Genomic DNA, 23,813 nt, shown 5'->3' with positions numbered 1-23,813 from the left:
TAGATATCTATGCCGATGCCGTCAGTGCTCCGTCACTGTCGTCATTACTCTGGCCGAGTCATCGACGTTTTTTCATATATATTTTTGACGATAACCTCGAGGCCGCTTCGGCCGCCATCGACACCGTCAACACCGACATAGCACCACCACGTAATGCCTTCGCTTTGGGTTCATATTAAAGCCCCGTTTTAGCCTAAGACACTACATAGTGCCAGGAGCAGTGCAGGCATGCTGACAGTCCGTCATCAGTCGTCATCCATGACAGCGAGGGCATCCATCTCAGGGCTGGGGAAAGACCGGGCCGAGCACCGTGGCATGCATCATCACTGACACGGTGACCGTCTGCCACAGACGCCATCCAGCACATCGGTGCTATCCTTCTCGAAACTGGACAATGCTCGGGCCGAGCAACATTACCACTGCCATCGGCACTGTTCCGCACAGTTTTGGCAGTCCTTGGTGCTCCAGAAACACCGGAACGAGTTCTGAAGAATTCTGCACTGGCGTCCCGAGACATCAAGCCACTGCGAGGGTTGGGTTCACAAGCTCGTTAATTGGCTCCCCTGTTCCTGAGTCGTGCCCCACCGTCATCAGTGTGGGATTGTGGCTCTCCGCTAATTACGGTGTAAGCACCAGCCACGCCCAGCCTGTCTCCTCTATACCTGCGCCACCATACCAGGCATCAGAGTTGAGGCGGACGTCTACGTCCACAGGCTACCCCTCGAGGACTCCTGAAATTGGAGCCAGCAATCTTCACCGGCTCGTCCTTCGGCGATCCATGTCGGATGGTAAGTACCCGCTTCTGCGGCATTCCCATTGAGATGTGTTCTCTAATTCAGGCCACGTGGTTCGAAAAGTTCTAGGTCATGTACCTTCCAAGAACCGTATTAGTGTCACATATCACTATGTCAGCCACAATACCAGGAGAACCTCTCTATCATTTCTTTGGGATTGCATCAGGGCTTCCTCCCTTTTTCAGCAACGAGGCTCTGTACTGATTAATGCTCTGATTCTGGTTCCTGCTTCAGAACCGAAGTTCTCGGTGCATTCGCTGATCTGCTAAACACGAAATCCAGCAAATGCTGCCTCAAGTGCATGTCCACCTCGAAGCCTGACGACAGGTCTCAATGTCTCCTTGTACAGCACACAGAAATGCGGGTAAGACTTTACCACTTACATGATATCCAGATTACATCAGCCCCTCCTAGTCTCCCAACTGGCCCGGATATCAGAGCGGCCACCCTACCTTGTACCAAGGTTCCCGGTACACTCTCCCAGACGCTACAAAGTGCAGAGGGGGGAAGGGGGGGGGGGTTGGGGAGTTTTAATTACACTATTCTTTCTTTCAACAGAAAGTAGTTACTCTCCACCCATCCTGGACCTCAGAAATACCAACTTTCTTCAGAAGGCACAGGTAAAATGGTATCTCTCATCACCATGCTTCCATATCGCAGTAAGTACATTACCTCTAATCTTTCTATGTGCTTCATGGTGAGTTGTCAATATTACAATCCCAAGCTCTGCCAGTTACACCAGCTTCGGCAACTGGGGTATTCATTGAATCTCTATCGTTGAATACTGCTGCTCTGCGAAGTGAAACATCATTCACGCTTTTCCTTGCATGGACAGCTGCATAACCACAGTCAATCCACGCAAGGAGCTCTCACTTCTTCATGACTCACTATACATTTCCTAACTGGAATTACTGTCACTGCCATAAATCCCTTATACAACACTTCTGAACACCACAGTCACAATGAACTTCCTGTCCAGCATACGCGCAGACATTCTAATAAATTCTTACATGTCCCTGCGCGCATTTTCCATAACCTATGCACTTTCCTCATAGATCCAAAACTGCTATGGGTTAGATTCAGTGAAATTCCATTATCAGTGGGTCCAAGCTGTTCAACCGCTTTCATCCCTCATCCATATTGCAGATCTAGAACCAAAACCTAGTCTGATCCTACTCATGCTCGCATTTACTCAGGGTTGTAAGTTTGAGCTAAAATCTTTTCAACCCAATATGCATCTATTCCGCTCCAGGCACAGTTTCACATGAACTTCCTGGAGCTTGTAGCCATGAGTTATACCCTTTTGCCTTCCAATACTGCCTCTGCAACAAATCTTTGTGCATACAGATAGCATAGGGACAATGTGCTTTCTACCAAACAAGCACATACAACCTCTTAGCTGCTCTGCAAGGAAGCTGCGCAGCTCTACCCTTGGCCCTTGCTCACTCTATGCATCTTCGGGCCACTTCTCTAAGATATTTACTGAACGCACTAGCAGACCTTCTCCATGTAGGTTCCATCCTCTCAAATGGTCTTGAACTACATGTGTGGCGAGAAAAATCTTCTAGTGCTGAGGTCAACCGAACTTGCCCTCTGCATCCAAATCGAACCATACGGTGCACAGATTCTACTCCCTACACATGTTTCCAATGCGTTCCCATAGACACCTTTCTTCCATCAAGGGCCTCTTAAATGTGTCTCTTCCACTGCCTCTCATAGCCAGCACTCTTCTAATGCTGAACCGGGACGAGGTTCACTGTTCCTCACACCCACGTCCTGCCCGAGACCAGTATGCTTCCCATACTTCTCAATCTATCACACCAGTAACCAATTTGCCTTCTCACCAGTCAGTCACAAATCATAGACTTACTGATGTTCTCAGGTACTGGTAGCGTCACAAAACCATTCCATGCATAAATCCTACCATTTAAAATGGCATGATTTACCACATGACGCAGATCAAAACCACTTTAAGAAAACGCGCTATGTCCACAGCTGGGCCCAGCCTTTGGAATTCGCTACCACCCGAGCTTCGCCAAGAACCCTCTCTCCAAACTTTTAAAAAACACCTTAAAACATGGCTCTTCAGACAAGCCTTCCCTGAATCTCAACATTACTCAGACACGGGCCAAAAGACATAACATGTCACAAGGGAACCTCAGGGCACAAGTCATATCAGGACTTTAAGGAGACACCTGACCACCCATTACCTCCGTAACATAGTCTTTAAGGAGACACTCAATCCCTAAGGATCTTTAAGGAGACACTTGATCACCCATTACTTCCGTATTATATCCCGCCAATCTTGATTCAACACATCACATCCTTCCTTGCTACATACTCCTCCTTCCCTCCACCACTCAGCCAGATTCACATGCTACCCTATGCCCTGTGCTCCCGCTACGCCTTATCCATTATGCAGCTGCATAATGATACTCCATTAAACGTACTTTGATGTTACGCCCACAGCCGCCTCATTTGTTGTTGCTCTATATATTTTGTTATTCACTGATGAATCAGTTCACTATTTGTTATTGAATTGTTGACCTGCTCTATGTTCATTGCTCAATGTTCTATGTTCGATGTAATGCCATAGCCGCGACTGTTCTGTTTAATTGTAAACCGATATGATTTGATATCTTTGTTCAAGAATGTCGGTATAGAAAAATTCTAAATAAATAAATAAATACAAAAGGGTATTACCCTTTTTTCTTTTTTCTACACCACTCTTTCTCTTGCTCCCTCGGATTCTGCTCCCCAGACATCCTCCACATAGGTACACCTCTGTTCCAATTGGTGTATTGTTTGGGAGTTGGGATACCCGATTTACGGTAAACCCCTTCTGAGTCAGCTTACCATGGATTATCCACTGATCAAGCCGCCTCTATTTTCACTAGTCATGGAACGGAACCTATATCTTATCCTTATAAGTCTCATACGTTCTCCGTTCGAGCCTTTCCATCTCTGTCATTTCACAGTTTGACGTGGGAAATTTTTTCCCTCATAAATGTCATTTCTGCCAACAGGGTCAGTGAGTTACACACCTTGTTACATACTCATCCAACCCTGCGTTCCTCTGTGACCGAGTGGTTTTTACGTATTCAACTTCCTATATTTCTTAAGGTAGACGTTGCATCTCACCTTACTCAGAATATACTCTGCTCATTTTTCCCAACACCTCTCTCTCACCAGAGAAAGAGGGTTTTTTCCACTTCTTGCACAGTAATAGTGCACTTGCATGAACATAAGAACATGCCATACTGGGTCAAACCAAGGGTCCATCAAGCCCAGCATCCTGTTTCCAACAGTGGCCAATCTAGGCCATAAGAACCTGGCAAGTACCCAAAAACTAAGTCTATTCCATGTAACCATTGCTAATGGCAGTGGCTATTCTCTAAGTGAACTTAATAGCAGGTAATGGACTTCTCCTCCAAGAACTTATCCATTCCTTTTTTAAACACAGCTATACTAACTGCACTAACCACATCTTCTGGCAACAAATTCCAGAGTTTAATTGTGTGTTGAGTGAAAAAGAACTTTCTCCGATTAGTTTTAAATGTGCCACATGCTAACTTCATGGAGTGCCCCCTAGTCTTTCTATTATCCAAAAGAGTAAAAAACCGATTCACATCTACCCGCTCTAGACCTCTCATGATTTTAAACACCTCTATCATATCCCCCCTCAGCCATCTGTTCTCCAAGCTGAAAAGTCCTAACCTCTTTAGTCTTTCCTCATAGGGGAGCTGTTCCCTCCCCTTTATCATTTTGGTTGCCCTTCTCTGTATCTTTTCCATCGCAATTATATCTTTTTTTGAGATGCGGTGACCAGAATTGTACACAGTATTCAAGGTGCGGTCTCACCATGGAGCGATACAGAGGCATTATGACATTTTCCATTTTATTCACCATTCCCTTTCTAATAATTCCCAACATTCTGTTTGCTTTTTTGACTGCCGCAGCACACTGAACCGACAATTTCAATGTGTTATCCACTATGATGCCTAGATCTTTCTTGAGTTGTAGCACCTAATATGGAACCTAACATTGTGTAACTACAGCAAGGGTTATTTTTCCCTATATGCATCACTTTGCACTTATCCACATTAAATTTCATCTGCCATTTGGATGCCCAATCTTCCAGTCTCACAAGGTCCTGCAATTTATCACAATCTGCTCTTGATTTAACTACTCTGAACAGTTTTGTATCATCCGCAAATTTGATTACCTCACTTGTCATATTTCTTTCCAGATCATTTATAAATATATTGAAAATTAAAGGTCCCAATACAGATCCCTGAGGCACTCCACTGCCCACTCCCTTCCACTGAGAAAATTGTCCATTTAATCCTACTCTCTGTTTCCTGTCTTTTAGCCAGTTTGTAATCCACGAAAGGACATCACCACCTATCCCATGACTTTTTATTTTTCCTAGAAGCCTCTCATGAGGAACTTTGTCAAATGCCTTCTGAAAATCCAAGTACACTACATCTACCGGTTCACCTTTATCCACATGTTTATTAACTCCTTCAAAAAAGTGAAGCAGATTTGTGAGGCAAGACTTGCCTTGGGTAAAGCCATGCTGACTTTGTTCCATTAAACCATGTCTTTCTATATGTTCTGTGATTTTGATGTGTGTAGAAGAGGGTGAGTAGTGAATGCATGTGCACTTTATGTCTGAGAGAGCATAAAGTCCAACAGGATAAAGAACCTTCAGGAGACTAAATGCATAGTAGAATCTTTCTTTACAGGTGGAAATTCCATGTGTGATGGGGAAGAGTATAGCGGTAGGGGTACAGTACTGTTCACCTGGATAAAATAAGCAGATGGACGATGAAATGCTAATGGAAATTAGAGAAGCTACAAATATGGCAGCACAGTAATAATGGGAGATTTTAATTATCTGAATACTGACTGGGAAATGTCTAATCAGCCATGCTATGGAGGTAAAGTTTCTTGAAGAAATAAAGACTGCTTTATGGATGAGAGAGGAAACTTTTAGACTTAATTCTTAGTAGAATACAGGATTTGGAGTGAGAAATAATGGTAGTGGGGCCTCTCAGCAACAGTGATCATAATGTGATCAAATTTGATTTAATGACTGGAGGGAAGACATTAAGTAAATCTACAGCTCTAACATAAAATTGTAAAAGGGAGATTGATAAAATGAGGCAAATATTTACAAAAAAACTACAGAGATTAAGAGTTTACATCAGGCATGGAATTTAGTTTAAAAATGTCATCTTGTAAGCCCAGAGAAATGTATTCCATGCATTTAAAAAGTGAAGGAAGGTCAAACGACCATCAGCATGGTTAAACGTTGAGGTGAAAGAGGCTATTTTAGCCAAAAAGAATTTCTTTCAAAAATTGGAAAAAGGATCTATCTGAAGAAAATAGGAAAAAAGCATAAACATTGGAAGTCAGATGTAAAATATTGATAAGGCAGGCAAAAAGAGAATTTGAAAAGAAGTTGGCTATAGGAGCAAAAACTCATAATAAAAACTTTAAAACATATATCCAAAACAGGAAACCTTTCAGGTAGTAGGTGGGACGACAAAGGGATTAAAGGGGCACTTAGGGAAGACAAGGCCATAGAGGAAATACTAAATGAATTCTTTGCTTCGTTGTTTATTGAAGGGGATGCAGGTGGAGATACCCGTGTTGGAAACTGTATTTCATAGTGATAAATATCATATTGCTACTGTATCACTCCATGGTGTGATTACATCTCAAAATGACATAGCAGAATTAGAAAAGGTACAGAGAAGGGCACGCGCCGAGCCTATTCAAAATAGGCTCAGTGCACGCAGGGGGTTTTGAAAGGGTTACGCGCATAACTTATGCACGTATTACGTAACCCTTTTAAAATCTACCCCATTCAGCGGCTGCTACTTAGCCGCAAATGTCCTGCTTATCTGGCTGCATCGTGCTGAACGTGCTTTGAATATTGATTCCAAATTAACTTGGCCTAGGAATGCCAGTGGGAAAAGCAGGATTTGAACCCTAGCTTCCCTGGTTCTCGGCCTATTGCAGTGATCACTAGGCTGCTACTTCCCCTCATCAGTAGTGCACTTACTATGAAGCTGAATCATTAAGTTGGTACTCAGCTGCTCTTTCAAAACTGGCCTGTACACCTCCATCCTTCCAGAGCCTCTCTATCACATTGACCAGCTCCTGGGGCATGGTACCCTCTTCAATAGAGTCAGCTAAGTGAGTTAGCTGACACCCATCATCCTGAAAGGCACAAAGAAGTGTGATTAAACCAGATTTGCAAGTTACTTATGATTACTTGCTTTTAAAACCAGAATAATATGCTTAGCAGGCCAGAATGTATTTTGGCTGTAGAAAGGAGAAGAGAATCTTGCATTATAACCAGTAGCAAGTGAGTGACTGAAGCTTTCCTCAGTACTGTAAAAGATCTATAGAGACGATGGAGAGGGAGTTCTAGCTACCTGCACCTTTACATAACTCCAGTGACAAGTGATTCACAGATGGAGATGGAGAGGCATTTTTGGGCAGGACTGGGATTTAGGTGCACACTTTTTAATTTCACAATGTATGCACATAAATTCCCTCAGCAGAACTACATGCCCTGAACAGTAGGTGGAATTGTGTGGGTGAAGTTTTGCCAGGTAATTTTCAAAGCAGACATAAATGTGCAAGTCCTTATGCACAGATTTGCTGGTTGACTTATGCATGATGTTATAAAATTACCCTCTAAAAGTACTCTGAATAGAATCCCTCTTGTTGTGGAGGGACTCAAGCAGGGCTGAGTCTCTCCAGAACACGGTCAGGGCTGAGTCCCTCCAGAACACGGCCAGGGCTGAGTCCCTCCAGAACACGGCCAGGGCTGAGTCTCTCCAGAACACGGTCAGGGCTGAGTCCCTCCAGAACACGTCCAGGGTTGAGTCTCTCCAGAACACGGCCAGGGTTGAGTCTCTCCAGAACACGGCCAGGGCTGAGTCCCTCCAGAACACGGCCAGGGCTGAGTCTCTCCAGAACACGGTCAGGGCTGAGTCCCTCCAGAACACGTCCAGGGTTGAGTCTCTCCAGAACACGGCCAGGGCTGAGTCTCTCCAGAACACGGTCAGGGCTGAGTCCCTCCAGAACACGTCCAGGGTTGAGTCTCTCCAGAACACGTCCAGGGCTGAGTCTCTCCAGAACACGGCCAGGGCTGAGTCTCTCCAGAACACGGTCAGGGCTGAGTCCCTCCAGAACACGGCCAGGGTTGAGTCTCTCCAGAACACGGCCAGGGTTGAGTCTCTCCAGAACACGGCCAGGGCTGAGTCCCTCCAGAACACGGCCAGGGCTGAGTCTCTCCAGAACATGGCCAGGCAGATTTTCAGGATCTCCACAATCAATAAGCATGAGAGAGATTTGCATGTGCTGCCTCCATTGTAAACAAATCCATCGCATGCAGATTCATTGTAGAGATCATGAAAACCTGGCCTATTTGTGGCTCTTTAGGACCAGAGTTGCCCCCCCTGAGCTATAGCATATTTTTTAATTTGGCATTTAATCTCAAAATGTTTTTACAGTAAACTTACTGAAATATTAAGGGGAAGAGATTAGAGACAGGACCCAATCAGGTCCTTGGACTGAAGTAATCTTTGTTCTGACACCTTTTTTAAGATAAAATCTCTGCTCTCAGAGACAGACCTTGTCTGTGCTGCTCCTGTGAATACTGACCGCTCGCTCTGCTGCCTCATAATCGATGCCCAGGCTTCTCATGGCATGCAGAATGGCCAGGATAGACTGCAGTATGTTACCATAGATGATGGATTTGAATTCCAGACACTCTTGCTCTGTGTAACCATTTTGATGGATAATCCTAGACCAAACAAGAAAGTATCAAGTATGTTGTTCCCTGTAAATGGAGAGGCCCTTTGATTCTATTTCAATAAAAACAATACTTTTCCCTTATGATGAGATCTGCTGTTCCTTTCATCTCTAGAATCACCATAGGGAAACAGAGGAAATGTGTGATATCAGAGTCTCATTCGTTTAACCCAGCTTTGATATGATATTTGTGATATACAGATATTATACATCATACAATTCACCATATGTCAGCTCCTTTTCAGGGTCAGGAAAATCAAGTGTTACTATTTCAGCTGCTCTGCAGCCTCTCCCTACCCTATGATGCCTCCCTACCTGTCTTGTGCTTGCTCCTAGACCTGTCCAGCCTCACAACTTTGACTAACCCAGACTGATCATTACCTTGCCTGATCCAGCTCTTTCTCAGACTTCCCAGGTACTGCTGCTGCACTGGACATCCCTATGACCCTTAGTACCCAAAGGCCCAACCTGCCATCCTGCCCTACCCCTTGAGCAATGTTTCCTGAACAGAAAGAGAATGCCACCCAAGAGGGATACCTGTGATGAAGAAAGTGTGTAATGGTTCAGTTCCTCGTCCAAACTGCAGGGAGAGATTTTCCTGTAAGTTAATTCTAGCACTGGGGTTTATTCCCTAATACCTCTGGTGGTGGTAAAAGCTTAGAAGCTCAGACATACCTTGGTGATTCCCATGGGCATTACTGCAGGTGTCTCCGGCTGTTTGCACACACAAAAATGGAGGAATATGAAGGGAATTAGGCAAAAGAAGCTGAACTTAACTGACTTGGATCTTGGGAATACTCACTTCATCTGCTTCACGATGGTGCTCTTCCCAGACTCTCCAGCACCTGAAATATTCAGATCAGGATTACTCCTCAAAGGCTTTCCCCTCTTTTCCTGTCATTTTTCTCCTCCTGTTTTAGGTTTCCAGCTGAACTGGAACTGGACTATGGTATCAGGGATTTCCCCTGTTTCATATTCCACTCCCAAGTCAGAACACAGCTAGCATGGAGCCCAGGTCTCACTACGAGGTATTACCTCTCCCGACCCCATCCACAGCATTTCCCCCCAGTTCTTGCCAGCCTGGGAGCCGTAAGACTGGAGCTAGGAATCAAACCCAGGTCCTCTGCCTGGCACTACACAGCTCGGGCTCTTTTGTCCTTTTACTGTTCAATTTAACATAGAGTGACTTCTTACAATCCAACAAAGGGGTGGCTCAAGACAACCTGCTGCTTGAGGCGAGGAGTGAGATGGTGCTCCCCCCTCCATCCCCAGTCTACAGCAGGCTCACTCCCTCAGTGCCCTCTCCCCTAGAGACAAAAGACACATGGAACCCGTATGGCATTAGGACTCATGTAACATGCATTGGGTGTGGGCTTGGCCCTCAGAAAGCCTTGAATAAACAATTACAATATAATAAACCAGCACTAAATGCCAGCACTCAAACAATAACAACACTGCAAATATTATATCAATATACCTCCTATGTAGAAAACAGAAGAAGCCAGGCTGCCTAAAATACCTGCAAAATGCACTAATACATGTACCTAAAATGATTGTACAAAACTACAAAAAAGTACATAAGCCCGTTCTTCAGATGTCAGATCAGAGACTTCACATCTAAAGATGGATCCCATGCTGTCTCAATAACTCATGTACAGTAATTTCGGATAATACATAACCAATAAAAGCTATTACAGCCTGTCAAGCATACAGTTTACCCCAAAAGACAAATCTGCCAGATCAAAACAACACCAACTCCCAGAACTCAAACAGCAACAACCCTACTCAGGAAAGAGCAGCACTGCAAATATTACATCAGGCCTTAGAAGATCAATGCACCTCCTATTGAAAACAGAATAAGATGAAATGCTATAGACCTACACAAACTATAGATAGCAAAATCCCTCACCTTGATCACACAGGACACAGACCCTTACAAAAGTTAAAATAAGAGACCAACAAACAGCAAAAAAAGAAGTATAATACATCAATCGTAAAAGTAAAACCATAAGGACTTTAAAAATCTTCGGCTCTTCATACCTGGGATGTTTCAATTTCCAGCCACTCTAAGATGGTTGTTGATTGTGGTAGGGGGGGGGCGCTGTAAAAAGTTTATCTTCTCACACACACACATTCACCCAACACACAGACTCTCTCACACACACACACACACACACACACACACACTAGCAGTCACACATAAGAACATAAGAAAATGCCATACTGGGTCAGACCAAGGGTCCATCAAGCCCAGCATCCTGTTTCCAACAGAGGCCAATCCAGGCCATAAGAACCTGGCAAGTACCCAAACACTAAGAAGATCCCATGCTACTGATGCAATTAATAGCAGTGGCTATTCCCTAAGTCAACTTGATTAATAGCCATTAATGGACTTCTCCTCCAAGAACTTATCCAATCCTTTTTTAAACCCAGCTACACTAACTGCACTAACCACATCCTCTGGCAACAAATTCCAGAGCTTTATTGTGCGTTGAGTGAAAAAGAATTATCTCCGATTAGTCTTAAATGTGCTACTTGCACCTCTAGGATTGTATTTTTAAACAATGTCCATGCCTGTTGAACACTTTTTAACCTTTGCAGCTGCACCTTTCAGTTTTTTTCTAGCTATTTTCCTCATTTTATCAAAGTTTCCCTTTTGAAAGTTTAGTGTTAGAGCTGCAGATTTACTTATTGTTCCCCTTCCAGTTATTAGTTTAAATTTAATCATGTTATATGATCACTGTTGCCAAGTGGCCCCACCACCGTTACCTCTCTCACCATTTTCAAGCCTGGCTTCTGTTCTTTGGGTGAGCTAGGGCTGCTGCAGAAGCAGGGTTCACATCCTTATCAGGAGGGGGACTCCTCAGGATGCATATGTATCAGATTTCAGAAGAACCTGGCTTTTCGGTGAAAGTATCTCATGTCCTCTTGGCTTCTAGGAAAGTCATATTTTTCGAATGAAGAAGTTTTGCTATCTGGTTCACAAAATCACCACCACTGGTACAAATTTATGTCTATTAAGTAATTATATTGTCTTTTATTTTTTCTTATTTTTTTCAATACAAAACCCAAATCACTGTACTGTGAAAATTATCTGTAAATTTAGGAAAAATGTGTGAAATAAGATCAACAGAATGTGGAAAGGGAAAAACATCAGACAGCGACTGTTGAAATAATAAACTTCTGCAGTGCTCAGCTCCAAGAATGTCTCTTAAGGCTGCCATCATGGGAAAAAATATAAATGACAAAACTCCATAGCAGTCGTACATTTGTAGCAGTGCTGCTGGGAAGCACTGCATGAGCGGATTGGGGAGTGGTGATTTGCCATCTGCTTTGACAGCAAGTCCTTAGATCCTTTTTCTTTGCTGCAAATGAAAACTGCTTGTACTTTTTCCATTCCTCTGTCTGGTCAAGGTTCACTTTATCACCATTTTGTAGAAGGGAATCTGATTTCTCTTCCTGTCTAGTGGTCAGATGTTTGTGGGGCTTGCAACATTAGCTAATGAAAGCCCAGCTTAAGCCTCATAAGCTGAAGTAGCTAAGTGGGAATGTTCTGATTTTGGCGGCGGTCACTTCAGCCCACAGTATCAGTAAGCTCCAGGTCATGTCCCACTGAGCATCTGGGCCTGTCCCTAACTTCTGCCTAAGATGGTCTTAATTATTCCTGCGCCTACGGAATTGCAAGAGAGTTGTTGCCTTCAATCTTAGAGGGGTCTAAAGCCTATAGAGAGCTCTTCCAGGTGTTTTGTTTCTTTTGTTCCCAATAGGCTTGGCCTTGCACTGTTTCAAACACTGCCAGGTCAGAATGAATCTAAAGGCATAGCGGCTTAGCAGAGATGTGCTAGGTTACCCATTCATCAGTCACCAGTGTCTTTATGTGGCTTCCAGATTTTGACTCTGTCCTAGAAGGCCTGGGTGGGCTGTAGAGGAAAAGCCAACTCCCTCCATTCTAAATCTCAGATGTCAGAAGCAGGTTTTGTTCTATGTTCCTCTTGCTATCCTTGTTCTTGTCTATTTATGTAGCTAAGGAATCCATCTGTGTGGCTCATTTTAGCTGTTTGTCAGCAAAGGAAAGATAATTACTTACTTGTGATTGTAGTTGTGTCATGATAGCAGCACAATGAGCTCACAACCCGACAGCCTAAGTGTGGGCTTGTGTGGAGCAAGGATGAGACAGTCACCTGGGCCCCAGGCCTAAAAGGGGTTCTATACAGGCTTAAATTAAGGGTTAAAGGGAGTGGGAAGACCTGACGAGGAAGCATACAACCCTCTTGGGGAGACGTTCTTATTCTCAGCTCAGTTGTGTAAGCGACCCCTGAGCATGTTCAGAAGGACACAGTCCCATGACCCTCAGTATGACTCATCAGAGAACAACAATTACAACCAAACAATTACTGTTTTTCTTATCTGCTCCAGAGTAACCAAAGTGAACCCTGCCCATGTGCATCAATCCCTCGAAAGTCCTATTCTGTGCTAGTTTCTAAAAACAACTGTATCTAGCCTGCAGTCCCTCTGCTACCCTAGGAAAATCTCTGTCCGTGTGAGTCTGGTCTATAATCATGAAGGTGGTCATTAGGCTAATAAGGTCTCATTTGACATTTTTTTAATCTTGATACAGCTAGCTCTCAGCCTTGATGCTTTTCATGCACTACAACCTCGCTCTCTGCTTCAAAGATGGGGGAAAAGGGGAATTGGCTTTAGAAAGCAACCATCGAGGGCCACGACTTTTACAGTCTGGGGAACTGATGAGCATGGGGGGAACCTGCACCCTGCAGCAGTTATTACCTTAGCAGAAGGCATGGGGTTACTACCCCTAACCAATAAGCCTTGATGCTTTTCATGCAAAGCAACATTGCTCTCTGCTTGGAAGGAGGAGGGTGGGGGCTGAAAGAAAAGAGACGACCAACACAAGCCATGGCTTTTTTACAGTCTGGGGTACTGATGCTCAGACATAAAGGAAAAAACACAAGACTGCTTCCTCGGCCAAGTCAAGCAGCACTGACTGACACATTGTGGTAATCTGCACAGCGCGGCAGATACCACCATGGGAATCTTGCTGGGCAGACTGGATAGTCCATTGCTCCTTTTCTGCCATCATTTCTATGAATCTGTGTTTCTATGTTTCAGTGGGAATGTGATGGCATCATTTCTTCTTCTTTCCCCTTCTTTGTCTACCAAGATTATTCTACTCAGTAATTTATTTTGGGAAAAGATGCAGAAAATTAAATCCAAACAAAATTAAATAGCTCAGAAAACAGGAACAGTAAACAGCATAATCGCTCTGGAATGAAATAGGAAAGTATTTGATCTTTCTCATAAATTCTGTGCACCATTGTCCCTGCTCAATGCTTGAACTCAAACTAAACTCGGGCGTGAATCTCTGGCAATGAAGAAGTGTAGGCCCATGGCAGCCAATGAGCCTGAATGCTGGATCTCAGTAACAAAGGGACCCGGGCTCTCCTGCCACAGAGGGAGGTCCAGGAGAGAGAATGGGATGGAAGACAGAAAGAGGCCATGGACATGGAGCCATTGCTGGATCTCAGTAACAAAGGGACCCGGGCTCTCCTGCCACAGAGGGAGGTCCAGGAGAGAGAATGGGATGGAAGACAGAAAGAGGCCATGGACATGGAGCCATTGCTGGATCTCAGTAACAAAGGGACCCGGGCTCTCCTGCCACAGAGGGAGGTCCAGGAGAGAGAATGGGGTGGAAGACAGAAAGAGGCCATGGACATGGAGCCATTGCTGGATCTCAGTAACAAAGGGACCCGGGCTCTCCTGCCACAGAGGGAGGTTCCAGGAGAGAGAATGGGATGGAAGACAGAAAGAGGCCATGGACATGGAGCCATTGCTGGATCTCAGTAACAAAGGGACCCGGGCTCTCCTGCCACAGAGGGAGGTCCAGGAGAGAGAATGGGATGGAAGACAGAAAGAGGCCATGGACATGGAGCCATTGCTGGATCTCAGTAACAAAGGGACCCGGGCTCTCCTGCCACAGAGGGAGGTTCAGGAGAGAGAATGGGATGGAAGACAGAAAGAGGCCATGGACATGGAGCCATTGCTGGATCTCAGTAACAAAGGGACCCGGGCTCTCCTGCCACAGAGGGAGGTTCAGGAGAGAGAATGGGATGGAAGACAGAAAGAGGCCATGGACATGGAGCCATTGCTGGATCTCAGTAACAAAGGGACCCGGGCTCTCCTGCCACAGAGGGAGGTTCAGGAGAGAGAATGGGATGGAAGACAGAAAGAGGCCATGGACATGGAGCCATTGCTGGATCTCAGTAACAAAGAGACCCGGGCTCTCCTGCCACAGAGGGAGGTCCAGGAGAGAGAATGGGATGGAAGACAGAAAGAGGCCAGTGGACATGGAGCCATTGCTGGATCTCAGTAACAAAGGGACCCGGGCTCTCCTGCCACAGAGGGAGGTTCAGGAGAGAGAATGGGATGGAAGACAGAAAGAGGCCATGGACATGGAGCCATTGCTGGATCTCAGTAACAAAGAGACCCGGGCTCTCCTGCCACAGAGGGAGGTGCAGGAGAGAGAATGGGATGGAAGACAGAAAGAGGCCATGGACATGGAGCCATTGCTGGATCTCAGTAACAAAGGGACCCGGGCTCTCCTGCCACAGAGGGAGGTTCAGGAGAGAGAATGGGATGGAAGACAGAAAGAGGCCATGGACATGGAGCCATTGCTGGATCTCAGTAACTAAAGGGACCAGGGCTCTCCTGCCACAGAGGGAGGTCCAGGAGAGAGAATGGGATGGAAGACAGAAAGAGGCCATGGACATGGAGCCATTGCTGGATCTCAGTAACAAAGGGACCAGGGCTCTCCTGCCACAGAGGGAGGTCCAGGAGAGAGAATGGGATGGAAGACAGAAAGAGGCCATGGACATGGAGCCATTGCTGGATCTCAGTAACAAAGGGACCCGGGCTCTCCTGCCACAGAGGGAGGTCCAGGAGAGAGAATGGGATGGAAGACAGAAAGAGGCCATGGACATGGAGCCATTGCTGGATCTCAGTAACAAAGGGACCCGGGCTCTCCTGCCACAGAGGGAGGTTCAGGAGAGAGAATGGGATGGAAGACAGAAAGAGGCCATGGACATGGAGCCATTGCTGGATCTCAGTAACAAAGGGACCCGGGCTCTCCTGCCACAGAGGGAGGTCCAGGAGAGAGAATGGGATGGAAGACAGAAAGAGGCCATGGACATGGAGCCATTGCTGGATCTCAGTAACAAAGGGACCCGGGCTCTCCTGCCACAGAGGGAGGTCCAGGAGAGAGAATGGGATGGAAGACAGAAAGAGGCCGTGGACATGGAGCCATTGCTGGATCTCAGTAACAAAGGGACCCGGGCTCTCCTGCCACAGAGGGAGGTCCAGGAGAGAGAATGGGATGGAAGACAGACAGAGGCCGTGGACGGAGCCATTGCTTACCTAATAGTAACAGTTTCACTGTTTTCGCATCTCTTGCAGCATCTTCCAGTAATTTTTTCTCTAGTGCCTTTGACCTTTTAGCCAGTTCTTTATCTTCAGCGCTTGCACCACTTCCCATCTCGGTGTCTTCTGCTTCAGTGCTTTCAAAAATGGAAGACAGATGGATTAACTAAAATGTAGAAAAGCTACGCAGATACTTGGCAGAGAGAGACAGCCAACACATGAGGAGTCTTCGCAAGATGCTTGCTGACCATGGCTCTAAAATTTCTAAATGAACACCTCCTCTCCTTCCCCTGTGCAAAACACAGCTTCTTTCCTCAGCCTGGGGACTTTTTATCTCACCACCTGCCTTAGATAATCCAATTAAGAGCCTTGGAGCAAAAAGATTAGCCAGAAGAATATCCAAACGCAGACTGAAGCCACATCATTCTGCCGCATACAGAAAGAACTTTATTTCCTTGAAAAACCTGTGTTTAGATAGCACTAGGAATACCATGAAAGCACTTATATCTGCTAGAAAAAGTAATGACCATGGAACTCAAGCAGATTCATCAAATAAAGCAGTAGGGAAGTGAAATGGTAACAGAGAATGTTTTATTCCAGTGGTAAGAAAACGCTGGCAGTGCTGGGAATGGGAAGGGGACGCTGGCAGTGCTGGGAATGGGACACTGGCAGTGCTGGGAATGGGAAGGGGACGCTGGCAGTGCTGGGAATGGGAAGGGGACGCTGGCAGTGCTGGGAATGGGAATGGGACACTGGCAGTGCTGGGAATGGGAAGGGGACGCTGGCAGTGCTGGGAATGGGACACTGGCAGTGCTGGGAATGGGAAGGGGACGCTGGCAGTGCTGGGAATGGGAAGGGGACGCTGGCTCAGGGCTGGGAATGGGAAGGGGACGCTGGCTCAGGGCAGGGAATGGGAAGGGGACGCTGGCAGTGCTGGGAATGGGAAGGGGACGCTGGCTCAGGGCAGGGAATGGGAAGGGGACACTGGCAGTGCTCGGGAATGGGAAGGGGACGCTGGCTCAGTGCTGGGGAATGGGAAGGGGACGCTGGCAGTGCTGGGAATGGGAAGGGGACGCTGGCAGTGCTGGGGAATGGGAAGGGGACACTGGCAGTGCTGGGAATGGGAAGGGGACTCTGGCTCAGGGCTGGGAATGGGAAGGGGACGCTGGCACAGAGCTGGGAATGGGAAGGGGACGCTGGCAGTGCTGGGAATGGGAAGGGGACGCTGGCAGTGCTGGGGAATGGGAAGGAGACACTGGCAGTGCTGGGGAATGGGAAGGGGACACTGGCAGTGCTGGGAATGGGAAGGGGACGCTGGCAGTGCTGGGGAATGGGAAGGGGACACTGGCAGTGCTGGGAATGGGAAGGGGACACTGGCAGTGCTGGGAATGGGAAGGGGACACTGGCAGTGTATACAAGTTATGTGCAGCTATGAACCATTTCACTGTTTGCTGAGATGAAAGATAAATACTTGCTCTTTCTCCTTTCGTTGTCTCCATCACAGATTTAGCATCATTAATGCCACTTCCAGACGCTGAGCTAATCCATTCTGACAGGTTACAAGTGCACCTAATCCTGAAATGCATCAGCAGAAAGCGCCTTTCTAATCGGATCTTTCTAGCACTTATTAAAGTTTTGCAGGCTAATCTACCCCCACTTTCAATTAAAAGGCACTCTTCATCATAAGAACATAAGAAATTGCCATGCTGGGTCAGAGCAAGGGTCCATCAAGCCCAGCATCCTGTTTCCAACAGAGGCCAAACCAGGCCACAAGAACCTGGCAAGTACCCAAACACTAAGAAGATCCCATGCTACTGATGCAATTAATAGCAGTGGCTATTCCCTAAGTAAACTTGATTAATAGCCATTAATGGACTTCTCCTCCAAGAACTTATCCAAACCTTTTTTGAACTCAGCTACACTAACTGCACTAACCACATCCTCTGGCAACAAATTCCAGAGCTTTATTGTGCGCTGAGTGAAAAAGAATTTTCTCCGATTAGTCTTAAATGTGCTACTTGCTAACTTCATGGAATGCCCCCTAGTCCTTCTATTATTCGAAAGTGTAAATAACTGAGTCACATCTACTCGTTCAAGACCTCTCATGATCTTAAAGACCTCTATCATATCCCCCCCCAAGCCATCTCTGTCTTCTTCCTCTTGGGTTGGCCTGCATGTTCTGAACCTTTGTCTGATTCCAGTCAAGTGAGTTTTTGAAGGCAAAGGAGTAGTGACTGGTTTGAAGTTCTCACATAATTACTATTACAGCTGTACATGGTTAATGTATCTCAGTCTCTCCAACAGGAGACAAGGCAATGGGGGGCCTTGAGAAGAAAGAATCCATCATTCCTTTGGTCAAGCAAAAAATTGCCTGCTTTTTTAACATGCACATGACGCCCACAAGGAGGGTGCCATGTGCAAATTAGGGGATCACGCTAGCAAGGAGGCACTAGGGTCGCTTGCGTGCCCCTAGTGCCTCCTTGCCAACACAAACCTGCGGCAGCTGCCGGTTACGAAAACGGACACCGGTAAATTCGGCCAATAATGAAAGCGGACGCCGAGTTTACCAGCGTTGGTCTTCATAACTTGGCGGTCTGCCGAGGTATTTTTTTTCTTTTTTTTACTTAAGAAGTACAGAAAAGCAGAATATTCAGCAACTATTCTGTGACTCATATGAGGGAAGTAAAAATCCATAAGTAGCAAGAGATGCAGTCAGAGACCAAGAAAACGTGGCGGAAGTTAGGCCGCACAGGGAACACGAGGAAATCGGAATGTCATTATCATTGGTTGTGTCTTTATAATCTCACAATTTGCTTTAATAAAATACGTAGACAAAGGAAGTACCACAAAACTATTATATAATCACAGACCCAATAAATAGAAGCAAAATTCGATTAAACTACAAAACTAAAAGAAACTAATCACTTTACCAGACCAATTAATAAAACAAATGTAATAGGCCTACCTCCAACAGCTCCCAGTAGGCCAGCTGATTACTCAGCCTTGGCTGAGGTCCCAATGAATAAAAGCTTAGGGACATATATCTAATTCTCCTTTTGCTGACTCTACATGTAATAACTCAGCTTTTAATTTTACATTAATATATCTGTTCTCTGCTTCTGATGACTATATATATGTAATACTTCAACCCTTCATTAAACTGTAATTCTTATTGTGATCTGCTTTGAAGTGGCTAACCAGCTTCAAAAGTCAGAGTAGAACTATAATATTAAATAATATTAAATTAAAATATATTTTTTGAGGCTACATGCAGAATAGGTCATTTGAGGCTCTTTCTTCTTTTAACTTATGAGACATCTATAAATAATCTGAACAAAGATGGAATTCTAACACTGAATAAATATGATGCATTGTAATATGCTCATATATGCTTTCGGATAAAAGAAGGACTAGGGGGAATTCCATGAAATTAGCAAGTAGCTCATTTAAATCTAATCGGAGAAAATACTTTTTCACTCAACGCACAACTAAGCTCTGGAATTCATTGCCAGAGGATGTGGTTAGGGAAGTTAGTTTAGTTGGGTTTAAAAAAGGATTGGATAAGTTCTTGGAGGAGAAGTCCATTAACGGCTATTAATCAAGTTGACTTAGGGAATAGCCACTGCTATTAATTGCATCAGTAGCATGGGATCTTCTTAGTGTTTGGGTAATTGCCAGGTACTTGGATTGGTGACTGTTGGAAACAGGATGCTGGACTTGATGGACCCGCAGTCTGACCCAGTATGGCAACTTCTTATGTTCTAGAAAGATAAAGAAATAGACCGAATTATATTGGGTGCCACCGGCCTGATCAAGAGGAATTTCCAAGTGCACCATGATCTGTTGCCTGTAAAAAATTAGTTACATTCGGTGGTATGCAGGCTAACCCTGTGAACCGCTGCCCTCATCTTGTGGACCGGGCCATGGTCATGAAAGAAGTGTTCACAGCAGGACACTGCTCTCCTCCATGCCAGACCCCACTCCTTCTCGTGGCAACAAGCCACTGGCTTGCCTTGCAGCTGGATGCCACCAACTCTCTGCTGTTGTGCCTCCCTCTAAGCTTGCGTGGCTGATGCTGCCAGATTTAACGATCCCACAGTGGGAAAAGCCCGTCTGCACAGCTTGAAGACCTATAAAGGAACATCCATACTTTCACATCCTTGTCTCAGCAGCAGGTCTCCATGCTCCAGTAACAGGGCATGTTGCTCCAATGGTCCTGTCTCAGTTCCAGTATTCCTTGTCTTCAGTTCCAGCATCACTGTCTTCAGTTCTAGGGTTCCATGTCTTCAGCTCATCAGTTTCAGGTTTCCTTGTTTTCAGTTCCGCATTTCCAGCACTACTGTGTTCAGTTCTTGAGTTCCAGCGTCCTTGACTTCAGTTCCGAAGTTCCACCATCACTGTTTCCAGTTCTTCAGTTCCAGCGTCACTTTCTTCAGTTCCTCAGTTCAGCGTCACTGTCTTCAGTACCTCAGTTCCAGATTCACTTTCTTCAGTTCCTCAGTTCCAGTGTCACTTTCTTTAGGTTTTCAGTTCCAGGGTTCCTTGTCTTCAGTACTTCAGTTCCAGCATCACTGTCTTCAGTTCCTCAGATCCAGGGTTCTTTGACTTCTGTTTTTCAGTTCCACGGTTCCATGTCTTTAGTTCTTCAGGTCCAGCATCACTGTCTTCAGTTCTTCAGTCCAATAAAGCAAATCGGAAGGTGGTCCCACGTAGCCAAGGCAAGAAACAACAAGGGGACAACCTTATGCCGTGGAAAGATTTATTAATATAATTACAGAGCCCGACTCCGGCCGAGTTTCGCCAGTTAAGGCTGCATCAGGGGATGACTTCTGATGTCAAACGAAACTACATAAATAGATTCTTTTGTCAAATTTCAATCTTGATCCTGCATATAGTTATTTCCACTTCGCAATCTGACAGCATGTCACGCTCAAATTTATGTAGAAATTTTGCAATGTCTCAAACGTAATGAGGCAGGTCCTCGTATCGCTAAAAAATGAATCTATTTATGTAGTTTCGTTTGACATCAGAAGTCATCCCGATGCAGCCTTAACTGGCGAAACTCGGCCGGAGTCGGGCTCTGTAATTATATTAATAAATCTTTCCACGGCATAAGGTTGTCCCCTTGTTGTTTTTTGCCTTCAGTTCTTCAGTTCCAGCATCACTGTCTTCAGTTCCAACATCACTTGCTTCAGTATCCTCAGTTCAAGCGTCACTGTCTTCAGTTCCTCAGTTCTGGCATCAGTGTCTTCAGTGCCAGGGTTCCTTGTCTTCAGTACTTCAGGTCCAGCATCAGTCTTCAGTTCCTCAGTTCCAGGGTTCCTTGTCTTCCATTTTTCAGTTCCATGGTTCCTTGTCTTTAGTTCTTCAGGTCCAGCATCATTGTCTTCAGTTCTTCAGTTCCAGCATCACTGTCTTCAGTTCTTCAGTATCCTCAGTTCAAGCGTCACTTTCTTCAGTTCCTCAGTTCCAGCATCAGTGTCTTCAGTTCTAGGGTTCCATGTCTTCAGTTCCTCAGTTCTAGGGTTCCATGTCTTCAGTTCCTCATTTCCAGGATTCCTTGTCTTCAGTTCTTCAGTTCCAGGGTTTCTTGTCTTCAGTTCCAGTGTCACTGTCTTCAGTTCCTCAGTTCCAGGATTCCCTGTCTTCAGTTCCTCAGTTCGAGGATTACTTGTCTTCAGTTCCTCAGTTCCAGCATCACTGTTTTCAGTTCCAGGGTTCCTTGACTTCAGTTCCGGCATCAATGTCTTCAGTTCCTCAGTTCCAGGATTCCTTGTCTTCAGTTCTTCAGTTTCAGCATCATCGTCTTTAGTTCCTCATTTCCAGTGTCACTTTCTTCAGTTCCAGCATCACTGTCTTTAGTTCCTCAGTTCCAGCGTTCCTTGTCTTCAGTTCTTCAGTTTCAGCATCATCGTCTTCAGTTCCTCATTTCCAGGATTCCTTGTCTTCAGTTCTTCAGTTCCAGGGTTTCTTGTCTTCAGTTCCAGTGTCACTGTCTTCAGTTCCTCAGTTCCAGGGTTCCTTGTCTTCAGTTCTTCAGTTCCTCTTTTCCAGTGTCACTGTCTTCATTCTTCAGTTCCAGGGTTCAGAAGAAAAACAAAGCAGGCATGATACTTTACTCAGGATTCGCAGCTCACAGGAAGGCCTTGTTAGATGCTGGACTCACCCTGATGACGCCAGATTCCAGCACAGCCTGAACGCTCTCAAGTGCTGTCCACCATGCTGACATCTAGGATCTCCTAGGGCAGGCATGTGCACAACTCCTGGCATTGAAGATCCTGCAGTGGGAAAATTCCTGCAGTGCCCTCTGATAACCAGCAGGCCTGTCCTACTGAATGGCCCCTCGAACTGCTTGCCGGCACCTCCAAATGGGTCTCCTGCCATAGCAGTGTGTGTTGCTAGTGTTCCTGTTTCCTGTTGTCCTGCATTCCTGACTCTCTTTTCTTATCCAGCCTTGCCTCTTCCTGCCTTTCTCCATCCTACCTTGTCCTGCTACGTCTTATTCCTCTTGTCCAGTGTCTTCAGTGTGTCCTCGTCTTCCTTTGGACTGATTCTCCTGTACCCGACCTCTTGCTTGGACTTGACCATGTCTGTTCTCAGCCTGCCCTGACCCTGGCCTGTCTCTGTCTGGCCACTGCTTGCCCTGACCATGATGTGCTATTGGACTCTTGCCTCCACCCTTGGGACCCACCTAAGACCTGCCGGGCACTGGAACCCAAGGGCTCAACCTGTGGGGGAGGCAGTTGGTATAGGCAAAGCTCCAGTCTGTCTGGTTGTACAGGGCATGTTTGCCAGCTGCCAGCATAGGCTTTCCAACGAGGCTTTGTCAACTACACTGCAGCACCAAGGGCTCATGCCAACCTTCACCCCTGGACCCACTTCATCCAACCCAACATCCTGAACTTCTAACAAGAGACTGTGTTATACACAGCAGAGACACAACTGGGTCTTATATTCACAAATGGTTTTGCCATGCTGGTTTCCCAAACTACTCTAATTGCATGTTTTAATTGTAAGATGTTCATTTAAATGTATTGTAATACCCCTTGTGATGAACTTTGGAAAAGGCAGAATATCAAATATCATAAATAATGATGATGAATGAATAAGTCATAATTCATGTTGTCAAGTGTGAGGGGAGAGGATCAAAACAGCAAGTAGTTGACCTCATTAGGCAGAGTCATTTTCCCACCTCCACCCTAGTCACCTACTGAAATTCTTCCAAACAAAATCGTCCCCTATTGGTGACACAAAGCTTTGACAATATTCCCCTATTGGTGGACACCAAGGCCCGTGTCCTGATGATCTTTTCCTATTGGTGGACACAAGGCCTATGGTCCTGAGAAAACCTTCCCCTATTGAGCTGACACAAGGAACACAGCTCTTTCCCCACTTCCCCCATCGAGGATCTTCCTTTATCTCCCTCTGGATGCTGTTTCCTCTACTCCAACTCACCTCTCCCTATGATTTTTATCACCCTCCCTGCTCTATCGCTTCCTTCTCCATCCCACTCCTCCTCCCCACTGGAAGTCCATCTCTCTTTCCCTCCCTCACCTCTACTTCTCGTCTCCTCTCCCCAGATGGGGGGGGGGGCGTCTCGATCCTTTTCCCTTCTTTCTATCTTGGGTTGCCTTTCCTCTCCCTCCCTTTCTTCTTTCTTCCACCAAGCCGGATGCCTGTTCACTCTTCTCTCTCCTCCCTAAATCCCTGGATGATGTCTTTCCTCTCTCCTCCTCCTTCTTCTCTTTTCTT

The 23,813-nt window shown here is 45.7% G+C and overlaps 1 protein-coding gene across 1 annotated transcript in view; it reads right to left on the bottom strand.

Annotated features, from left to right (window-relative positions):
* GNAT2 (G protein subunit alpha transducin 2) overlaps nucleotides 1-16,176 on the bottom strand; it is a 30,910-nt gene extending 14,734 nt beyond the window's left edge. Inside the window, exons 1-4 of the mRNA XM_029573822.1 lie at nucleotides 16,059-16,176; nucleotides 9,433-9,475; nucleotides 8,481-8,622; nucleotides 6,868-7,025 (exon numbers count right to left, since the gene is read on the bottom strand). Coding sequence (XP_029429682.1) covers nucleotides 6,868-7,025; nucleotides 8,481-8,622; nucleotides 9,433-9,475; nucleotides 16,059-16,176 — 461 coding nt within the window. The remainder of the gene's footprint in view (nucleotides 1-6,867; nucleotides 7,026-8,480; nucleotides 8,623-9,432; nucleotides 9,476-16,058) is intronic.
* Nucleotides 16,177-23,813: the final 7,637 nt, after the last annotated feature.

Source organism: Rhinatrema bivittatum, chromosome 12 (assembly GCF_901001135.1).
Source record: "Rhinatrema bivittatum chromosome 12, aRhiBiv1.1, whole genome shotgun sequence".
Classification (NCBI taxonomy): Eukaryota; Metazoa; Chordata; class Amphibia; order Gymnophiona; family Rhinatrematidae; genus Rhinatrema; species Rhinatrema bivittatum.
This window is presented reverse-complemented; position numbering and strand designations above follow the sequence as displayed.